At 42.7% G+C, this 23,460-nt stretch overlaps 1 protein-coding gene across 2 annotated transcripts; it reads right to left on the bottom strand.

The window, feature by feature from the left end:
- Positions 1–4: 4 nt before the first annotated feature.
- LOC125884212 (vang-like protein 2) lies at positions 5–23,185 on the bottom strand. Of its 2 annotated transcripts, none has more exons than XM_049569062.1 (8): positions 22,772–23,185; positions 16,035–16,279; positions 13,657–13,780; positions 12,969–13,576; positions 9,748–9,884; positions 8,241–8,376; positions 6,413–6,659; positions 5–4,831 (listed from the first exon to the last, which is right to left on the bottom strand). In XM_049569062.1, exons 2-8 carry the CDS (start codon positions 16,103–16,105, stop codon positions 4,574–4,576), a joined length of 1,581 nt encoding a protein of 526 aa, XP_049425019.1. In that variant the 5' UTR covers positions 16,106–16,279; positions 22,772–23,185; the 3' UTR covers positions 5–4,573. The 2 variants fall into 2 exon arrangements, with proteins under 2 accessions (XP_049425019.1, XP_049425020.1); XM_049569063.1 differs by lacking the exon at positions 22,772–23,185 and adding an exon at positions 22,225–22,313.
- Between the last annotated feature and the right edge of the window lie 275 nt (positions 23,186–23,460).

Raw genomic sequence — 23,460 nt, forward strand, 5'->3', positions numbered from 1 at the left:
GGTGAGATATTTATTTAAAAAAACAACTCAGTCCTAAAAAAACACAGTGTAACACAGTAAATCTCGTTTTTAAAGACAATGCTCTTCAGAGACAAGTGTTAGGAGCTTACTCAAGTACAACACAGTGATCCATTTGAAAACAGGAAAATACAACCTTAGAAAACTGCAATGAAATATACACGTAAGCTGCTTCTGAGTGGAAAGGCAATCTAGCTGTAGTGTAAAAAAGATATCTTTGAGTCACAAGACACACAAGAAAATGTGCACACAGATCAACCCATGGCCGGATTTACCTGCTGAAGGACCCCTGTTGACCCCAATACTTATGGCACTATGGTACTCTAAAAGTGGAATGATTAGTCTGTTAATCAGTTAGCTAATCAACAGAACCTGCAACTATTTTGATTATTCATGAATTAGGATTTCTTTTAAGGAAAACACACACACACACGCAAATCATCTGTTCTGGCTTAACATATGTTGACTTTCTATGTTGGATAATAAACTGAATATCTGTGGGTTTTGGACTGTTTTTTTTGTGAGTCAGTTACCTTGAAGCAATTAAAGGGCAAGTGCCGGGGTTTGTTTATGGGTATTGGACAATGCAACTGCAGTGTCTAAAGAGGAAGCTGTGTGAAGTCTGAGAAACATCCTCAAAAGATGTCACTTTGAGGTAAGGACATGCACCATGACCACTTCTGGCTGCGCTGAGTCAAGCCGATTTGTTTGTTTATCATCAGTTTAGATGTGATGTGCTGTGGACCTGGAGTAGACCTCGTCTCTGGAGTAGGTCCACAAGCACAAACGCCCACTCTAAAGCAGGTAGCGGTGACGTCTCGCCAACCGAACCAACCCCTGATGACTCCTCTTCCCCCTGAAACAAGCATGTGTGGTGCGAGACTCACCTCTCACCTGTCTGCGGGAGACTAATGAGACAGGCGTTTTCAAAAGTCTCTGTGTGTTCAGTTCTCAGTATGTTTGTAGCTTCTAACTGAACGTCTTTGGTTGGAGTTTAGTTTCTGTCCTGTGTCCCGGTTTGTACTTTGGCCGCATGAGTCTTGTTAAGTTAGTCCTGATGAAAACCCTGCATCTCTTATTTTGCTTCTTCACAATAAAAGCGTTTACATGACAAAATAACAGGGGAACTTTATTGTGAAGAATCTAGAGGAAATGAAACGTGTTTACCACCAAATTAGTGGAATTTTGTTAGCTGCCTTTCCTCAATAAAAACTAGCCTACCAATACCGCAAGGAGGAAGATTAAAAGCAGAACAGCCACAGTGAGATGTTAATGAAGAGCTGCAGACAACAGGCTCTTACTGCACCTCTGCAACAGCTCACCTCTGACAGATAAACTTCTTTTACCTGCCCTGCTGTGGAAAAACACATGCAGCAAAAATAATGAGGGACTTAAGACATGCTCCTGCTCCTAATGACACACCTTCAAGCGGGTAGCCCATTTGTAATGGAGATGCAAATCCCTGCTGTGCTGGGCTGATGGCCCAAACCCAAGCTGAGCCAGCCCATGACTGTCTAACAAAGGTAGAAAGACATCTGAAGGCTAGCCCTTTGAGGAAGTGGGCTTGTTTGAGCTGAGCAGCACCTACGCTTTCCTGCGATTGCCGTCTTGCAGAGTGCATTGCATGATGGTTAGTAATATTGTCAGGCTTGCTCTGACAACGCAACTGATGTGAAAATTTCAAGGGACAAAGACGCGAGCACCGCAGCTTGTCTTCACAAGCTCCAAAAATCAAATGCTTAATGGGAAACGACGTGCCAATAGGCTGAATCACAATGTTTTTTTACAACAGCTTCTGTGCGCAAAATAAAAAATAGCTCCGACTTTTGGTTTCACACAGACATCTACCTCTGCTCCCACCTGCCCTTTACAGACTTTCTCGGCCTTTATACCACAGCAGTTGCGCAGAGCCTCAAAGAATGCTGCCTAGTGATGGCCAAATGAGGCCTCATGAACCACTGTCTTTATTTTCTGAAGCCACCAGATGGCGCTGTCTGTTCAACAAAGGTTTGAAAGCACACTTCATTGCCAGTCCTTCAGCCTTTATCTTTAAACCAAGAGCGCCATGTGGTGGGGTCAGAAAATAAAGAAAGTGGTTCATGAGGCTTCACTTGGCCATCACTAAGCCGCCACCTGGTGCATCTCATACCACTGCCAAAGGGTGCCTTGTTTCACCATCAGTAGCGATGCCAACGGCCACTCTCCAAGCGTTGGTATTTGATGAGTTGGGAGTGAGACCGGTTTGGAAAATGACAACAGAAGTAACCAAGTTTGCCAGTTTTACATATCTCAATTAAAATCGTTTGTCAGTTGTCTACCAGGAAGTGACAGTTGTTGTTAGCATATGGTCACAGATTCAGTCTCTCGCTTACTGAGAGATTTTACCCCGTGCTACTGATAAAACTCTCAAATTGGCTTCGCAAAAGTTCTTAGTCCCCACTCGAGTTGCATTATGGGTAATTCTGGCGACATGTTTTGACCAGAAAGGAGAATGTGTGGAATAAATTTTTTTTGTTTTACTGTCTCTCGTGAGCCTAACAGTGTCATGGGAGTGCAATGCTAAATCGCGAAGTACTTTTTTAAGGTCTTGAAAAGTAGATTTTGACTCAGGGCACTTCTACAGGACAGGGCCACAAGGTTAGGTATTGAAGAACCTGTCTTAAAAGGTAGTGTCGATCATGTTCATCTTACTTCAGTGTATAAACATGCTTTTTTTTTTAGGCTACTGACATTTGCTAATTAGCTTTAAACAAAGTACAACTGAGGCTGGTGGAAACATCTGGCAGATATTCTGGACAAATTTTGGGCACCATAAAGGTCTGTATGAAATTTACGGCATATATTTGTTGAGATACTCCAGTCTGGACCAAAGTAGCGGGGCAAGTGACCGACAACGCCCTCCCTTGATCACATGGCTAAATATCTAAAAATAATTAATGTAGTGTAACAAGGGTGTAGGTTTTGTTTCAACATTTGGGGGGACACATATTTAGCCAGGGCCCTCCCCTAAGAAATTCTGACCATTAAACACCTCATTTACTGCATTCTATCAAAGTTTTATGCAACAATTTGTGCCTTTTCTATTCTATTTCTATTCAATTTATGGTGGAAACTTCAAGGTACTTCCTGCTTTAATTGTGCATAGATTCTTCTTCTATACTTTTTATGGCAGATTGCAACCATTCCTTTTGAGGTTGCATGCTGCCACCATCTACTTTACCCCGAGGCATTGTTACAGTACGTCTATAGGTCCCGACACACTAAGTTGATGGTTGGTTGTTGGTCAATGCCTGGCCGCTGGTGAGCGCGTCACCCTACATTTGACACATGGTCCTGCACCGCTGGCATAATCGGCCCTTCTTGGCCCTTACTGGCCAATTCAGCATATTGAATTGGTGCCGGAGACTTGCAATTAATCCAATTACGCACATGAGGGGAACCTGGGGCTTTACGGTCTCAGGCCACGAGGCAGTTGCCCACTTTGTCCACTTTGTGATCCAAACACACACACAAATTCACACACTCACTTTGCAAAATATCAAAAACATCAAGCTGCCAAAAAGAAGCACATTGGTGGTGCCTGGCTGTATTGTGTTGGAGCTCATTAAGTCCAATTCAAACCTCATATGTAAAGGTGAATACATCAGCTACCAGAGATATTGGACATACAGTATACTGGTATTTACATTGTGCTAACAAAGTTATATTTCCTCCCAGTGTAGGAGTACATTTCTTTCAGTTCTCCAGAAATGAGAAGTGATTCACCAAAACCTGAGCAGGAAATAATACAGCGCATTTTATGAAATGCTCAGTGCATTGAAAGTCAATCCAGTGTATCTTACTATATACTTTCAGTGGGAAGTATGTGTCCACTCGTCGGTGCACTATTCAGTGGAATCAAAAATAGGGGAAGCAATTTAAAGGCAGTTTCACCCCCCTTCGATTCAGCCAGTGAATCCAATCAACGTCCAAAAGACGAGAAAAGACCAGAGAACCTTTAAGTAAATGTCTGATTCTGCCTGTTTGTAGCTTGGAAAGTCCAAACAAGAAGTTCAAGTAAAAAGGGAAACGAGAATTAAGATTAGCTCTGGCAATGAGTGAGCTAAAGTGAAGCCTGTCAGGTCTGATAGTGCATTTTAAAGGTCAGTGCACACTCAGAAGGCTTGGTACATTTACCAAAAACAGTCCACACCCTACATGGGTATATATTCTATTGAAAAATTGTTGCCTGAATAATAAATGTGGATCAAATCAAATTTAAGTGTAACTTTTTTAACCAAAGGACCAACTTTTTTTCTCAAAAACACTTATTTCATTGAATGTGTAGTGAAATAGCACCAAAAGCAGCACAAATACTTCAGTGTCATGAAAACTGGAAGCAGTCTATAATACAACATCAGAAGTTAACAGTCAGCACTTTGAGTGTCTAATCTTATGACATTTGAGGAACAAAGTCTGTGATGGGGTGTTACTGTTGCCTTGACTATTGTGATGTTTCAGCCACATCATTTGGGCGTCACGCTTACGAACGGCACTATCGTTCACCACCCTTGTCCTACACAGATGTCTCTGACTGGAGTTTCATAACAAATTTGTGCCTCTTAGGGTCGATGAACTCCTCGCCCAGGCGCAGGAAGGGGAGTGGCGTCACCGTGACGACCAGGGAGAAGTCCAGGCGTCTGAGTGAGAAGACCTGGCCCTGACGCAGAGCAGCAGTCACTGGCTCCTCACTCACTAGTGTCCACTGGCGCCCCCTGCTGGTGTCCAGGTACTGGAGGGTGGGACCTGGGCTGAGGTAACGCTCAAGGAAAGCCTGAGACGCACACAGGAAGAATATTTGCAAGTCAGTTTATGAATAGTTGCACTAATACAATACAAGTTTGATTTGGTTTGGAGACATAATATTATCTTTATAAATGGCAGAACTTTTAGAGCAGCAGATAAACAGATTTTCAACCAAATTCAGTCACGTTTACTGCTCTAAGCAGATACCGTTCTGTTCACGCCAGTTTAAAGTAAACAGGCAAGATGACAGCTTAAAGGGGCTCTATGCAAAACTAAGAGTATATGAGCTATCTGGACACATTCCTCAACATGGATGTGGCTGAAATGGCAGCTAGCAGCTAACGATGCTAACTCTATTATTGGTGTTGAACAACAGTGACAGTCAGTATATTTATATGACATTGGAGAAAAATAACTGGACGAGGTAATAATGTGAATAATGTACGAGGAGACGCAGTTCATGTTTATGTTTCACCAGTTAGCCGCTAGCTAACCGTAGCTAAATTATTTGTCGAATGTTTGGTCTGTCAGGTAATAGGTCAACCGGAAAAAGATCCAATACTAACAAGCTGAAAGGCGGCATATTTCCCCCCATAGGAGCAGAGTTGGACATACTTTGGTCAATAAATTGTTTCCCCTCCTGTGTTTGTACACTGGGACAAGGACAGTAGTCCAATTCAATGGCTTAGTTGAGCTATAGCGGTAGCTTGACTTAAGTGTTCATTTAAAAGTACTTGACTGCTGACAGCGCTAATAGTGTTAACCAGGGGTGAACTTTTTTTCCTTATCCGCTGCGAGGGACCTAAGGACAGAGGGATGTCATATGCAGTGATGGCCAAATGAGGCCTCATGAACCACTGTCTTTATTTTCTGAAGCCACTAGATGGCGCTGTCTGTTCAACAAAGGTTTGAAAGCACACTTCATTGCAAGTCCTTCAGCCTTTATCTTTAAACCAAGAGTGCCATGTGGTGGGGTCAGAAAATAAAGAAATTGGTTCATGAGGCTTCATTTGGCCATCACTAGTCGTATGCTGTAAAGCCCTGTGAGGCAAATTGTGATTTGTGAAAAAAAAAAAAAATGTAAATTGCATATTAATAGATCAGTGCATACTAAATGAGACAAAGATGTAGAGTTACATATCGTTTTTCATGGGAAAAAAAACACACCGTACTATCTTATTTGGATGATCATAAGTACATTTTTAGGGTTGAACTTTAAAATAGGGACACATGGATATATATCGGTATTGATGATAACTGTGATATCTAAAAATGAAATATTGATATCATGTTGATAATAAACATATGATAACATCTTGTAAATAATCCAGCACCTCTAAAACTGTTTTTGTTTTGTTCCGATCTTGCTTTGTCTGTCTCCCATAACGTCATCGTGTTGCCTTATCACTATTCACGATTACTACGCCATTAAGTCTAATTGCTCTTTTTGTACACTTTTTACAGCTATGGTTACATTATTAGTCATTTGCCAAAAAACAAGAAGAAGCCCATAATAAAAAAAGTTAAAGATGAATTTTACTCACATTACATCAGTATTTTTAACATATTTTTAAAATGCTTTATGAATACCTTAAACTACCCTCCTTACCTTGGGGGTCATGTTGTGCGTGATGCAGAACTGCAGGTGGTTGATGATGCTCTCCATGCTGTGGTAGGACTGCTGCCTGGTGGCGCGGAGGTACTTCTGCATGGCCCTCGCCATGGGGGCAAAGATGGCCTGGGCCGCCTCCCTGGGGTCCATCACCTCCCGAGGGTGTTTAGGCGAAGAGGGGATCACCTCCTCATCCTGGTGGCGCTTGATGTGGGTAAAGGCTTCTTCTACTGCCACCACCAATCTTGTAAAAGAACCAGCAGAGTGAGTGAGACAGAAACTTCAATTTAAATCTACTCTAATTAAGCTTTTAAACAGTTTCATACTTGTCTTTTATGAAGTCCACTCTTTACTCTGTTGGGCCTTGCTTGCTCTCTCTTTTTAACACTTCTTTGTCAACTGGTTGTGTCACTGATTATTTTAAAACTGCATGTGTGAACCATTTGCTGAAAAAACCTGGACTGGATCCCCCTCTCTTTTAAAATTATAGACCTATTTCCAAGTTACCTTTTATATCCAAAGTCTTAGAAAAGAAATGGCATTAAAGCAACTTCTCTATGTACTAGGAAATAACAGCATTTTTAAAAATAGTTTCAATCTGGCTTCTGTAAATATCACAGCACTGAAAATGCCCTACTTAAGGTTACCAATGACCTTTTAACGGCTGCTGACGAGGGCCTGTGTTCAGTACTTGTACTCCTGGACCTTAGTGCAGCTTCTGACACCATCGATCATAACATCCTGTGACAGACTGAGGCACGGGGTGGGGATATCTGGTACAGCTTTTAAGTGGTTTTCATCTTATCTGATGAATAGGAGGTTTTGTGTCTCTGTCAACAACCACTTCTCTTCATTTTCATTTCTTCAGTATGGTGCACCTCAGGGGTCGACACTGGGCCCAATTGTATTCTCCTTGTAGATGCACATTATTCAGAGACATGGTGTCTCTTTTCATTTTTATGCCGATGATACACAGATGTACCTGCCCGTTAGCATCCACAGACCCTGGAATGATGTGTTCACTCAGTGACTGCCTTACTGATGTTAAAATCTGGAAGTCAAAATATTTTCTTCAACTGAATTGGTCCCCTATTGGAAAATATCAAACCTGTTGCAGGAAATCTTGGAGTCTGGTTTGGCAGTAATTTAAGTTTTGAGCAGTGTATCACAAAGCTTGTGCAATCATGTTTTTAATCATCTTAGAAATATTTCAAAAATACGATCCATTTTAACTTTTCAAGACACACAGTTTTACATGCCTTCATCTCTTCACGCCAGGATCACTGCAACAGCCTCTTTTCTTACCTGAATCAAGAACCTATTAATCGACTCCATACTGTACAGAATTCAGCTGCCAGGCTTTTAACGTGGGCAGAGGCATGGCTGAAAACTAAAGGGGACAGAGTGTTTGCTGTCAGGGCCCCTGAGGCTCTGGAACAGTCTGCCCGAGGAAATGAGGTTGGCCGAGTCAGTGATCTCTTTTAAGTCCCTTCTTAAAACATACTTTTATTGGAGAGCCTTTCCTGATTTTACTTGAGTTGTAAGTTCATTTAAACTGCCTTTTATTTCCTCCATTTTTACACACTATAGTGTTTTTATCAGTTCTTTTAAAAGAAGTTTTCATGTCTTGTCTGTTTCAATTATTGATGTGTAAAGCACTTTGAAACTCTTTTGAAAAGCCCTTTATAAATAAAGATTTTTTAAAAAGATTATTACTCAGCTGACTCGTGGGGATCATTAAGCTCCATCATATCTTTCAAATTCAGTCTCTGTCTTTGTATGTGCTTTATTTGTTAAATATATAATTGTGTGGGCATGTCCTCACCTAGCCTTACGTTTGCGGACCCTCCGCTCCATCTCTGCCTCCTCGTAGTAGTATTCATTGTGAGAGTTGTCTCTCCTCCGAGCAGCAGCTGTGATCATGGTTCTGGACTGACCTGTAGAGTTATTGGTGCTGTTCTCTGTAGACAGAAACACTGCAATTAATAATATAAAGACTATATTTACATGACACCTTCAAAAACAAAAACAGGGCTGACACATAGAGACAGACAACCATTCACACTCACATTCACACCTACGGACAATTTAGAGTCACCAATTAAGCTGCATGTCTTTGGACTGTGGGAGGAAGCTGGAGTACCCGGAGAAAACCCACGCTGACACAGGGAGAACATGCAAACTCCACACAGAGGGGCTTGAACCCCCTACCCTCTTGCTGTGAGGCCACACTGCTAATCATTCCGCCATCACCGTGCTGCCAACGTCAATAGAAATGACTACAAATAAAATGACCAACAACAGCAAAAGCAATAAAATAACAAAACAAAAAGGAAATAAAAAGACAACATCACATAAAAGCAAGTCTAAAAAAATGGGATTTAAGTGATCGATTCTGCGAGCCTCATCTCCTCGGGCAGGCTGTTCCAAAGCCTAAGAGCCCTGATAGTAAGAGCCATCACTAGAGACGACCTATCTGCCTAATCGGCAGGCAGAGCAACAACATCCTGAGCATGTCTGCCAAGTAGAGCAGTTTTTTCGATGCAATGTGCACACTAATTTGCTCATTTTTAGGGGGTAAGACTCACCTGTACTATTATATTATTGTTACCACAAGCAATGTACGACAACCAAACGTTGCCTGGTCTGATGAGTCTGGATTTCTGCTGCCACATTCAGATGGTAGGATCAGAATTTGGTGTAAACAACATGAAAGCATGGATCCATCCTGCCTTGTATCAACGGTTCAGGCTGCTGGTGGTGGTGTAATGGTGCGGGGGATATTTTCTTGGCACACTCTGGGCCCCTTAGTACCAACTGAGCATGGTTTAAACACCACAGCCTACCTGAGTATTAAGGCAGAATTAAGGCAGTTACGAATGCAAAAGGGGGTCCAACCTCGTGCTAACAATGTGTACCTAATAAAGTGGCCAATGAGTTTTTAAATTGACTCCACTAACACATAAAATAGCACAAAATATAAGTCAGCGTTCAGGGATTTCTGTCAGAGAGACCTTTCTGGAAGAAATCTTTTTCATAAAACTCCAGGGTTATCCAGCGTAAAGCCCAGGAGGTAAACTTCCTTGTTGTCTTTCTCTCGGCTACTTGACACCACCGTGACAAAGAATTTCAAAACAAAGGTGTACCCTAAAGATGATGATCGATGTTTTCACTTTGCATCAATAATATAGGATTGTTCATCATTGAATCGATATGTATCGCTCCAGATCGTTGGATCATTACACCCCTACTTTGCACACATACACATGGTAGAATTGTTCTGATGCAGAACCGGCTGAATGGAAAAGATTAAATACACAAGATCGTTTTACCTTCCCCCAGGTTGTAGACCTTGAAGGCAGACATCTTCTTAGAGAGGATGGACTTGGGCAGGTTGAGCAGGGCGGGGTTATACACTGGGAAGTCACTGTAGTACTGATCTAGAACCCACACTGCTGCTCGCTGAATACTGAGATGAATGACACAGAGGAAGAAACACAACATTGTTCCCTTTAACTGGGAAATTTCAACACAAGGAGCCGTTATAGGTGTCAATTACCCGTGACGACCTGACAGCTTTCTGACATTAACACGCAGATAAAGGAAGTGGTAAGCCACCCGCAGCAGGAACAGACTCCCACTGGGCTGCATGCATGAGAAAAAACAGTCTGCTTTACTGTGAGAATATGGAGCCTATGAGACAGACAAAAATAGCTTTAACAAAAGGAGAGTAATTAGAAAGCACGAATAAAAAAAATTAAGCAGAATTTTCATTAATTGACAAATGCAGTCTGGTTCAGGCTTATTCTGAATTGATGACAGACTGGACAGCATTCACAGTCAGCTATTCTTGTTCTTTCAATGTTTGACAATGTTGTTATTTTGCATTGAATCATCATCACAAAGTTTCAAGTGATTCAGACACACAAACACTCAACTATCTTTAATTACTGTGTATTTATTTTGCTGCACGGCTGACTATAGGTATAAAAAGCATAACATTTTGTAACATCACTTGTGGTCTATTTGTTGTAATTATGTGTCACCTACATATGGTTGCATGTGCAAAGTGCACAGCTGCTATGTTGGGCGACTTTTGGTCAGCAATATGGCGCCGTGCTGTGCCTACAGAGGAGGAAGAGTGAGCAGCAAGCCAGCAGAGCAGCAGCAGCTTCTGTCCTCCATCTGTGTTTACACAGGATGGGTTCAGGCACAGCAAAGAGTGTAGGCCGCCCTAGTTTTGGCTGTGCTCAGTTAAAATTCAAAACACAGTCAGTTTAAAATAGAAGAAAATAGATCTGAATTATAAAACTATGCTTCAGGGCAAATTTCCTTACATTTACTGGGGGGTTTAGATATTTCAGATTATCTAGATATGCTGATGACATGGCCTTAGCTGGTCTTTTACAGCAGACAGACCCATTGGGTGAAGCTGCCTACCTGGCCCACACTAAGGCCCTTTAGACACGGTGTCACATCAGCAAGTGACAAACATGGCCAAGATTTAAGAATTGATTATTCTCATGAAAAAAGTTCTGAAGACAGAGCCAGTTTCACTCGATGGCCAACGTTTTAAAACTGTGGAAAATTTTAAATACCTTGGTACTGTTCTGGACTCCCATGTGAGCTTCTCTGGAAAGACACTTAACTTTAATGCTTTTTAATATCTTTGCAAGAACATTTGAAACCAAATTTTGTTAAGTAATATGTATGCAGTCTCATGCTGTGGAAAATTTTAAGTAGGAATATGGTTATCATAGTCTGGACTTATCAATTAAACATCTGGACTTATTTTGGATTTTTTCATACGGAAGGAGAGGACTTAGGTATGACACACGTGATTTGCAAGCAGTGTCATGTGAGAATAAAATACTACGAACATGAGGGCTCACCTTGCACTCTACCATCCAGAGATAGCGTTAGCCACTAACGGCCAAGCTAATGCTAAATCCACTCCGCCAAAAAATCAATCAATACTGGACGCTTTTAGTTTGACAAAACTAGCACCGAACTCTGAGAGAGTCCATCACCTCCTTCACGCACAAAGATTTAAGTCCATACAGTGGACAAACAAAGGCTTTAGTCACATGCTAAAAACACTCAGTATGTGTCTCTGTCCTGATGTTTTTTTCACTGACAAAGCCGTACCCAAGCTCTACAGAGAAGTCAAGCATAAAGCTGAGGAATCTTTGGGTACAGCAGGAAGGGTGGCGTTAACTTGTGACACCTGAACTTCGAGGTCAGTGGATTCATATGTGACTATAATGGTGCATTATCACTGGTGACTGTTGTCTCACCAAACTGGAGCAGCACATGAAAGTCACAGCAAGCGTTGCAGACTTCCTGCAAAATGCAGCACAAGAATGGGGGATTGTGGTCGTAACAGACAACGCTTCTTACATGGGGGCTGCCATTCAGTCATCAGAACACCTGCATGTGAAGTGGTTCATTCACGCACCTAATCTGGCCTCACAGAGGGCGTTAAATCTGCCAACGGTTTTTGTGACGGTATTGGTCAGTCTGTCTGCTTTGCATCACATTTTGCCGCACTAAAAATGATTAAAGTCAGGAAAACAGACAGAAAAACGTTATATTACAAGGTAAAACTGACAAAGTTTGGGAAAAAGGTAATAAATACTCAGCATATCGCAAGATCCCAGTAATATTGTATCGTGACCTAATTATTGCGATCATATCATATCCCGAGTCCTCTGGCTAGTGATGGCCAAATGAAGCCTCATGAACCAGTTTCTTTGTTTTGGCACTCTTGGTTTAAAGATAAAGGCTGAAGGACTGGCAATGAAGTGTGCTTTCAAACCTTTGCTGAACACACAGCGCCATCTGGTGGCGTCAGAAAATAAAGACAGTGGTTCATGAGGCCTCATTTGGCCATCACTAACCAAGAGCACCATCTGGTGGGGTCAGAAAATAAGGAAAGTGGTTCATGTGGCTTCATTTGGCCATCACTACCTCTGGTGATTCCCATCCCTAATGTATATGCACAAGTATATATTACTCTTATCATTGTGTAGATTATGTATTTCCCTCTTAGTGTTATTTGCTCAGCCCTTCTTCTCTATCTTCTTAACTACAGACACGAGTGCCCTTAATAACCACCCACAGTATAGTAAAAACACGGTTTGCATATCTACAACAGCTTGTTTCTTTGTTTTTGTACTGTCCTTTGCACTCATCAATAAAAAAGGAAAGGCTCAGTGTCTTTATGAATATCTCTGCTCCTTAATTCCTAAATGACAGCTTCTATTTTGTTTTTATATTTGTTTGTCTGTCATTATTAGTTATTTCTGTCTTGTAGTGGCTGTTTTAATATTGTAATCTGAATTCATAATGTCATATCATATGCCTTTTTAACTGTACAATTAAATAAATAAATGAATAAATAAATAATAGGTGAAAATCTGTTGGGTAGTTTTTAAGATACTCTTTTTTTTACTCTTTTACAAATTTAAAATCTGAAATGAAAACAGATTTAAAATAGAAAAAAAGCACAGTTTAACAATTAAAAAAAGACAAATAATCCTGATACACTTGCCTAAGATGTCCCACGTTGTAGAAGCTACTGGCTCCGTCTGTGGTCCTCACAACCTTGAGACAGAATGCAGGCTGCAGATGTCTGACCTCCAGCAGCACCAGGGCCAGGTACTGAATGAACAGCAGCGCGTCCACCAGAGATGCTGCATATCCCACAATCCCCCTGTAGTCCGTCTCTCTGGGCTCCAGCACCCTAACCCCGTAGAAGAGCCAATAAGACGCAACGAAGAGGAAGACCAACGCCAGCAGCAGACAACGGAAGATGAAGAAGCGTGGCAGAGTGGCTCTGGGTGGGCGGAGGAAAAGCGCCCAGGTGGAGATGAGGAGGATCAGGAGCTTGAAGGCCAGAGAAATGTAAAGACCCTCACATGGTGTGCCGCAAGGTTCCAGTGTGTCCCGCCAAAGGAGCTGAGGGAGCGCCAGGAAGGCCAGAGGAGTGACCAGAGCAAAGAGCCCCAGGACGGCGCCCAACGCTGGGCCGAGGTAACGCCGGCACTCCAGCGGCGAAGAATCCTCAATGTCCTTAGAGACCCGTGTGAGGTCCTCGTTGGAGATGCTGTCCACGGAGGTGCCAGTGACCACAGTCGTCGTCTCGCCCCAGTTGTCATCCTGAGGAGAGAGTAGAGAGGAGTGTTGGTGACGCACGACAGAGCACAGCTAACGAGGAGTGATTCAAATCTAACTCTCACCCTGTCGTCTCCTCTGGTGGACTCGACGTCCAGCAGCGACTCTCCTGGAGCCTGGATGGTCACTGATTTGTCTCCACGGATGCTGCTGTCCCGACTCTTCGAGCGATGCCTGTCCCTCCTCTCCCTGGAGAGAAAGAAAAAGCGTAGAAGTCAGAGATGGTTTATTATCATGGATCACGTCGTGGCACGTCCTATATATAATCCTCCAGTCGCTGATATGATTATTTGAAAAGCCACTGTGTTAAAGCCTAATCTAATCTCTGAACCCTAATTTCTTCTTTTACAGTTTTTCATTTGAGCATTTAAAGCCAGGACAGGTACATTTTTTATGTGATTATGGTATCTTGCCATTTTTAATATCACCACTGGGCAGCGCCAAAGTTTGAAATTTCTCAAGTCTCCACTCTTTAAGTATATGTGGTACCTTTAATTCGTGTCCTTTTGTTTCTGTGCATCTATTCTAAGGCTGCAACTAACAATTATTTTGATTGTTGATTATTGGCTGATTGGGTTCTCAATTAGACAATTTTGGGGCATTTTTGCTTGAAAAACCTGAAACAAATAATCCATCATTTAAATCAGGGGTGTCAGACTCAATTTAGCTCATAGGCCAGATTCAGTCCAGTTTGACCTCAAGTGGATCAAGCGCATTATGAAAACGCTCACCCATTTACAAAACAGATGTTGAACAGTCTGAAATCTCAAGAAAAATAAGTTAATATTACTGATTCTCTGAAAGTCTTTGAAGCTGCATTTCACATGACGTATTCTTCTCACATTTTATCTAGCTCCTGAAACCTGACATCTCTCGGCCTTCACAAGCGCAACAACAGGCGTGCAAAGTCATCCAGTGAGCCTGGTTGGACCTAGTGATGGCTAATGAGGCCTCATGAACCACTGTCTTTATTTTCTGAAGCCACCAGATGGCGCTGTCTGTTCAACAAAGGTTTGAAAGCACACTTCATTGCAAGTCCTTCAGCCTTTATCTTTAAACCAAGAGCGCCATCTGGTGGGGTCAGAAAATAAAGAAATTGGTTTATGAGGCTTCATTTGGCCATCACTAGTTGGACCCTTTGGTGGGCCGATTCTGTCCTCTGTGGGCCATATGTTTGACACCCCTGATATAGTTAAATTCATTTTCTGTTGATTGATGAAAAATGTTAGTTCTACCTTGTTCTTTTTTTAAATGCTAAAATATATATAATACTGCAAATATATCTGGAAATATTCCTTTTGCATTTGTGCAATTAGCAAACTATTTTCATATTTGATTGCGTAAATATTTTAGCAAAAGAGCCAGATTCACTGATTTTGACTAAACACGTGTAAATACTTGCCATTTTTTTCAGTCTTTGTAAACTGAATGCAGAGCTAAACAGTAAGGATTCCCCAATTGTTTGGGGCAAGTGAAATGCTGGGCTAGTAAATCTAGCAACTCACTTGCCCAATCGGGAAAGTTCCAGAGGCGATGATGTAAATAGCTAAAGAGTGAGCCACCTTGCTTCCTTCTCATCTCTATTGAGAGTTGCACATGTGCACTACTGATCAGGCATTCACAACAATAGATAAAGTTAATGAGCTGAAGTGCAGGCGACCATTTCAATTAAACCTTAAATTTCACTGTGACAACTTTGACCATCACTTTAGTTTTTATATGACATACACTTTCAGTAATGAGTGGATCTTCAAGGGTTTATATATTTTAATTTAGACCTGATTATGTGAACTACATATATTCTAATCCTCACTCTGAGAAAAAAAAAAGCGTCAGGGAGTGTTGTTCCTGTGGGCTCCAGCAACACTCAACCCATGAGCTTGCCTGAGAAGGACTAAACGCACAAACTTGCTATTTTTAAATATCCCATGGAGAGAGACTCTCACTGCAGCCTGTTCTATTTTGTTCTAAAAATCTCGTTCTGTGGACGATAAATGAGGTGCAGACTTCCATCTGTGTCACCGATAATGAGGAAATACAGTGAGTGCTGGAGGGAGCAGTGAGTGACGACAACCTCGCCCACATTTAAGGGTACTGTTTGCGGTGGAAACCCTAGGGTCTAGGTACCATGTCTGAAGGGTTACTTTAGGGTCCAAAGGTGCCATACCTAAAGTGTTTGGTGGAAACGGGGCTTTTGCTGCAAGTTTGAGAGCAAGGTCAATAAAATGGGGTTGTTTTTCAAAGACACGTCAAGTTTCTGAAAAACATCGCTAGAGTGCCATAACAGGAGCCGACAGCATCTTGCTTGCATGGCAGCTTTAGTTTTTGTTGCGATTTGAAAACCACTAATAGGTAAAACAATTTGTACGGGGCAAAATAAAAACTGACTTTGGCTAGTACAGTTGTGATCCACTTACGTACAGTACGATCTGTGGTCTGGTACCTGTGTTTGCGGGAGCTTCGTGAGTGGGACGACTTGTAGGAGTAGCCCGAGTACGTCGACTCGTTGTCCATGTCGGAGGCTAGCGGTGGGCGGAGTTTCCTAGCCCCTCCTGCCCCCGGGCCGCCGCCGCCTTTCTCCCAGACCACGCCCAGCTGACTCTTACGATTGCTGATGGACTTGGTGGAGAGGGCCAAGGGGAGGCGCAGCAAGTCCACTTTACTCCTGAGGGAATCTATCTTGGAGGCCTGAGAAAATGAGGGGAGGATGGGGGAGGAAGATGGGGTGAGATAGAAGAAGATAAATGATGGAAATGGTGAGTTTGGAAAAGGCGAAAACAGTGTGAGAGAGAAAGCGGAGAGAGGAGAGTGAAGAGAGTGGATAATTTGTCATATCAGACAGGAGTAAAAGCATCTCAGAGGGAAACATGCCAAGTAACAGCGACAAGAAGAGAGACATTGTTAAAATGTTGGCACTCTGAGGTGTGTGAAAGTGTGTGTGTCACACAGGACATAGCTGGGCTCATTCTTCCGCTTTGAGGGAGTTTTTATGAGCAGACTCAAGTGATTTGGCCCTGAGTGCGTTCACAGCCAATAAAGGGCAATTACGCCATGTTCTATTCTAGGCTACGAGTCTCCAGTGTGGAGGTAGAACATCAGAGCGACTTTAAAATGTTCCAGTTTCATGCATGAATGACTCAAGCAAAGCTGAAAACTGGATGACCTTGGAGAATGTGCACAGCGTCTCATTTCTACAAACACAGAAAATATGTTTTGTTTGTGCTGGTTCATCTCCATTTTCTTTCCATGTGTGATATGTACTTGTCCAGACGCCACATTCCCCAACTGTCCCCTGTGGTCTCCAAGGGCAACAGAGCTTAACTACTACAATGGGGATGAATGGGAGGCTGGGGGTGAGAAAAGACAGGAGGGGGGTTGTTGCCACAGCAACCAGAACATCAACTCTACATCCCCCCTCCTCTCATTCTGCCTCAAATACACACCTCTGAAGACAGACAGAGACACTAATCATTTACCAGGCTGCGATTCTGAATCCGTTTCTGTCCTCCACTTAAAGGAATACTTTGTAACCTAAATGATTATTTTAATATCAGTTACTCTGTCTGTGTTATGTCAAATTCATGAGCAAAACTTTGTTTTTCTCGCATGCCTCCATGGCGAACAATGAATCCAAAAGGGGGCCATGTTTAGCAACAGCAAAACTATGTAAAAACATCTGTTAAACTCTCATACAACTCATGCTGTTTGGGAAGTACTGAGCATGAGAATGGATAAATGAGACTTGGATAATACTGCAAGAGTTGTGTGAACATTTGTAAACGGATGTTTTGTTGCTTACAACCATCTCTAGGGTTTACAGAGGATGGTCCCAAAAGAGAGAAAATATCCAGTGAGCAGCTGTTCTCTGGGTGAAAATGCCTTGTTGATGCCAGAGGTCAGAGGAGAATGGCCAGACTGGTTCAAGATGACAGAAAGGAACAGTAACTCAAATAACCACTGGTTACAACCAAGGTCTGCAGAAGACCATCTCTGAACCAACAACACGTCCAACCTTGAAGCAGATGGGCTACAGCAGCAGAAGACCACACCAGGTGCCACTCCTGTCAGCTAACAACAGGAAACTGAGGCTACAGTTCACACAGGCTCACCAAAACTGGACAATAGAAGATTGGAAAAACATTGCCTGGTCTGATGAGTCTGGATTTCTGCTGCCACATTCAGATGGTAGGTTCAGAATTTGGTGTAAACAACATGAAAGCATGGATCCATCCTGCCTTGTATCAACGGTTCAGGCTGGTGGTGGTGGTGTAATGGTGTGGGGGATATTTTCTTGGCACACAAATCAATATGTTCGTCATTCACCATGGTGGCATGCAAGAAAAACATTAGTTTCAGGAATTGTAAGTAACACAACATGACTAATCGATATACATTGGTCATTTTCTCTGTAACGTCCTCCTTTAGGTTTGAGTTTTCAACCAGGCAGTAACATTTTTTCCCCCAAAAGGTACTTTCCGATTTGGACATACAACAAGCACACTCTTAATCTAATACCAAAGCTCATGCTCTCAATTTGAGCCGTGACCTCCTGTGTCCATCTTCCACATCAGACACTACAGTTTGCAGTAATGGCTTTCATGTGACTCACACATGGACTTCTCAGCTGGGACATCTTGCAAGCAGACCCATGGTAAGTACAACGCTGCACTAAAAATGATCCACTTCCAAGGATCTACAATACTTCACACAGGAGCTAATGAATCCTGATGTCAACCATCAGGGGATGCTTCTCTGCTGCAGGCCCTGCACGGCTTGTGAAAGTAGAAGGGGAATGATTGCAGCTAAATATGGAGAAATCTTGTACAAAAAACTGATGCAGTCTGCGGGAATCCTGCCACCAGGGAGACAATTTTCCAGCAAGAAAACAAGCCCATGCATGAAGCCAGAGCTACACAGGAACGACTTAACAACAATGTTAATGTCCCGGAGTGACTGAAGAGACAATAAAACATTAAAATCACCTTTCATAGACGCTGTACGGGGGAAAACACTGGGCCATTGTCATATCATCAAGCCAAGCAGAGCACTCTGCGAGCTTTCTGATTAAAAATGGAACTGACCTGAGAGCACACATTCTCTAGTGGCATGAAAACTTATCTTTGCTGCAGCTTATGAAGACTTAAAAAGCTTTTCACAATCAGGAACTGACAGTCAAACGTGTATATCGGTCAATCGGTCTTGGGCCAGACACAACAGAGTCAGACACAGAGCACAGGAGGAAAGATAGCGCTTTAGAGGTCCAGTGTGTGGGATTTAGGGGAGTATACTGGCAGAAGTGGAATATAAGTAGTATGTTCTCTTCAGTGTACATCCATCCATCATGGGGGCAGCAGGCCAAGCAAAGCACCCCAGACATCCCTGTACCCAGCCGCCCTTTCCAGCTCCTCCTGGGGGACCTTGAGGCATCCGCAGGACAGATGAGATATGTAGTTCCTCCAACATGTTCTTGGGTCTGCCCTGGGGCCTCCTGCTACTGGGACATGGCCGAAACAGGCATCCTGATCAGATGCCCATACCACCTCAACTGACCCCTTTCGACATGAAGGAGCAGCGGCTCTACTCCGAGCTCTGTGCCCCTTAAGTCATATCATGCTGTCCTTTAATTTCAGCACGATATGCCGCCGGTCAACATTATAGTTTAACAGTGCTCGCCGGCGTCGGGTGGAAACGCAGCGGACAAGAACAAAAGTTAAGGCGTCGCAAGTCAAAGTAGGAAGAGTGGGTCCAACAAACACCAACTTTCACCCAGGAGAGCGGCGGTCGCGTCCCATAAGACTATAAAGCCAGACCCTGTCCTTTTGTCCTAAACCTAACCATGTGCATTAATTGTTGGAAGAAAACAAACGTCAATTTGTGTTGTTGTACCGACGTAGTGCGTTTCCTGTGAAAACAGGTGTGTATTTTGAAAGAAGACGATGCATGTAACAGGCAGAACTTGACACGGTGTCCCAGAACGTCGACAACCAACGCACCCAGGGTATCTTTCACAACGTACCTGGACGTGGAAATTCCATGACCAAACGTCGATATGTGATGAGGTCGGAATGAGAATGTGTTGTATTTCCAGGTGGCAATCAGGCCCCTCCACCCAACAGGTCCCAGTGCAACCGCACTGCCTGCACTGTCTGTATTTACGCCCTTGGGTCGGTTTGTTTCGAAGAGGACGAGACCTCTGCAGATAAGTCGGCTCTCAGTAAAAACCTCCAGAGCAATGAACATTGAGGGAATTCTAATCAGGAGATCCTCGCCACTAGATGCCACTAAAACCTCCTGATTACAACACTATTACATGCTCCTTTTAAAATCTTAGCTCCGAAGCAGTATTTCCAGTCATTCTCTCAACATATCAGAGCAGCAGAGTTTCTCACGGCTTCCAAACTACATTACTGTGCCATAAACATAAACAAAACCAGCTGTGTTTCTCTCCCACCCTGTCTGAGACAGTCAATCCCATTGATCGCACTGACGAGCCTCTCCCACTGTAATCAATCCACCGCCGATTGATTTACCCTGGAGTCCCTGTTCAGCATCATCTGGGATGTGAGAGGTTCCACGTGCAGCGTGGAAACACACTGACCAGAACCAAAACTGCTGCCACACTATGGGTTGCAGCGATATACTGGTTTCAAGGTATACCGTGATGTAAAAGTTGACGGTTATCATACCAGGTACATTTTCTCATCTACCATACTGAAAAATAAAAAGAATCTCTCCCACATTCTTACATTAACAAAATGGTTTCAATTATAGTAACAAAATATTTTCAACCAAAAATAACTCTTCCATTTTTATTCCTTTAAGGGTCATTCTGACTGATAATAATACCTCCTCACCCCCTGCATGCCACTCTGGAGTCCTATCAGTCCAACATTCACAAAGTGCTTCACAAAACACAATAAAGCACTCAAACAATGACACATGCAATCAATAAAAACAAAGGCAATATAGGAAATAAAAACAAGGCAACAAAAGAAAGTAAAACATAGAGCAAATGCAGGCCACTGAGGCCTCCAACAAAAACACACCAGGGAACAAGCACTGGACAATTTAGGGTGGGACGAAGGCCGTTTTGAAAAGATGGGTCTTCAGTTGTTTTTTAAAACTTTCTAAAGAGACCGCGGACCGTAAACCTAATGGAAGAGAGTTCCATAGTGTTGGAGCCACCATTTCAAAGGCGCCATCACCTTTTGTTTTTCAGTCTGGAGCAGGGTACTGGAAGTAGGTCGTGTTCTGAGAGATCAATTCATTAATATAAATATTAATAAATATTCTTTTTACAATAGAAACTAATCTAGCTGTTTGACATCCGACAGTTGTGAAGAACAGCAAGTTTGTCTGTGTTATCAGGCTTAAACGAGACATAAAGTTGAATGTCGTCAGCATAACAGTGATATGATATGCCTGTGAACTTGCTAATAATTTGACCCAGTGGAAGCATGTATAAAGCAAATAATACAGGACCCAAGACAGAACCCTGAGGTACACCGCAGGAAAGAGTTGCAGTATTAGACCTGAAAGGACCAAAAAACTCCCCTCTGAAAGGCAGCAGCAAATCCAGTCAAGGGCACTCCCAGAGACACCCACCCACTATCTAAGCTTGTCAATCATGATACTGTGATCCACAATATCGAACGCTGTGCTAAGATCTAGCAGCACTAAAACAGAACAAACACCCACATCAGATGACATCATTAAGTCATCTGAGACTCTACGAGGAGCTGTTTCGATGGAATTCTTCAATATCTCGATCACTTGTCAGTGTAGTGCAATATCATTTTCTCAGTCATGTGCAATACTACTTGTCATTGTTACATCATATTCAATATAACATTGATTATCAGGAGCAGTCTGTTTTTCTCCACCATTTTAGTCCATTTTTACTAACTCTTAAACTTATCATACTCCTATTGTTACTCTTTAAGGCACTGGTTTTTGCTTCTGTTACTTGAAAAACACCTCTATCTTGTATATTTGTATATTCTGCCAAATATTTATTGCTCTATTGTTCTAAAACTGGGCCCAGTGAGTGACCCTGACCGGGGGAACCCACTGGTTGTCTGGTTGGTACTGGTTATGAATCATTAATTGTTGTTACTGTATTTAGTGTTTCTGTAATTTGAAGCATTTTCTGGCACCAGAATTTCCTTTGGGATAAATAAAGTCCTATTGAACTGGATAAACTCTGTAATACCGTGATACAATGAAACCACGATATTTTTTTAGACGGTTTTCATACTGTGAAAATCTCATACCATTGCAGCCCTGTGCTGTAAATTTTTTTTTTTGCATGAGTGTGAATCTCTGCTGATGCTGTGGGGTAATGAAGCACAGCTGCACTTGTTTTATGAGGTTTATCAAGTTTAAACAACATGAGTGCAAGTGTATTTAGTTTGTTACATGTTTCTCTTGACCTGTCAGCTCGGGATGAAACATCTTGTTCAAATGCATGCTGCCTCAGATTCGGGTAACCAGCCTGCCTGTGTGGCTCCCGGGGGCCTCCAGGCCTCAGGGTGGCAGTGGGCCAGCAAGGCGTGGCTGCTGCCTCAATACAAACTCCCTTGAGCAACCCAAGACCAGGCTTCAAGGCCTTTACATGACAAACATACACATACATGCGTTAATTAAAAGATAATGATGACCGACGAGTGAAGAATGAGCTGCGGCGGCCGCGCTGAGGGAGATGTAACACCAGAGGAAACAAAAGGAGTAAGACAAAGCAGAACACACCCAGGATGAAGTGATGTGCAACAGACTGGTGACCACACATTAAACACATCTCACATGAGCACGGAGACGTGGATCTACCAGACGTGGAGTGTGGAGTGTGCGGCGTTCAGTTTGGCATACGGTGCGTAAAAGCGCAAAGTGGTTAAAGTGCGCGGATAAAAACACAAAGCAAGACCCGGTAGATGAGCTCTGAGTCACAGTGAGAAGGCTCACACTGTTAGTGGTATTCAGTGTGATCGATACTGTTATCTGCCAGCTCATCAGCTCTGACAGGCGAGCAAGCGCAAATACAGACATAAAAATGCATTCATGATAAAAAAAGAAGAAGCAAATGTTAGATGTGTAGTTTTTGCTTTAAAGCCGGTGTTATCATATTAATGCCCACACACTAAAAAGCACATCTTACCCAGAATGCATGCAGGGGTGTCTTACCTTTCAGTCCAAAAGGAAAAAGCTGCAACCTGCAGCACAAAGAGCCGAGCAGCCAAAGTGCCTCCAAATTCACTTTCTCCCGACGCGCATCCGTCCGCAGCTTCCACGCTCGGTCATCACCGGAGTGTTGCTCGGTGTGTTTTCGCTTGACGCAGTTTGTTTTTGTTTGTTTCTCGGCTGTTTAATCGCATCTTTAATCGACGCACGGAAGCCGCACAAAAGGCAGCGACACGCACCTCATCCCGGCCCCGCATCCGCTGCGTGGCTGAGCTGAGCGGCTGTGCGAGGACCCCCAGCAGCTCCGCACACCGGCACGGAGTGCTTTCACAGCTTCCGGTGGGGATTTTCAAAATAGTAATCTTTTATTTATAAAGCGCTTTTTAAAACAGAGTTACAAGGTGCTTTACATGTCAATAATTAAAACAGACAAGACACGAAAACAACAACCTTTAAAAGAACTTACTTAGCTTATACAAACTGAGGAAATAAGACATTTTAACTGAACTTTAAAGCTCAAGTAAAAATCAGGAAAGGCTCTCTGATAAAAGTAGCTATGTTTTAACCCTTAATTTTGGTTGAAACCCGGTGACACATAATGTAGTTACAAGTTTGAATTTTGGCAGTGCTGGGCCTAACATATATACAATGTTAAATGCCATAGGCTTGTGCTAATAATGTTAGCATGTTTA

This window comes from Epinephelus fuscoguttatus, linkage group LG23 (assembly GCF_011397635.1).
Source record: "Epinephelus fuscoguttatus linkage group LG23, E.fuscoguttatus.final_Chr_v1".
Lineage (NCBI taxonomy): Eukaryota > Metazoa > Chordata > Actinopteri > Perciformes > Serranidae > Epinephelus > Epinephelus fuscoguttatus.

Bases quoted from the DNA above. Each gene is read 5' to 3' on its own strand.
- LOC125884212 (XM_049569062.1), bottom strand. From the start codon at position 16,105: ATGGACAACGAGTCGACGTACTCGGGCTACTCCTACAAGTCGTCCCAC. The intron at 9,885-12,968 runs GCAAGTGTATCA...CATTCATCTCAG, and splicing joins TACAACGTGGGACATCTTAG to TATTCAGCGAGCAGCAGTGT. The intron at 4,832-6,412 runs GTAAGGAGGGTA...TGTGCGTCTCAG, and splicing joins CGCACAACATGACCCCCAAG to GCTTTCCTTGAGCGTTACCT.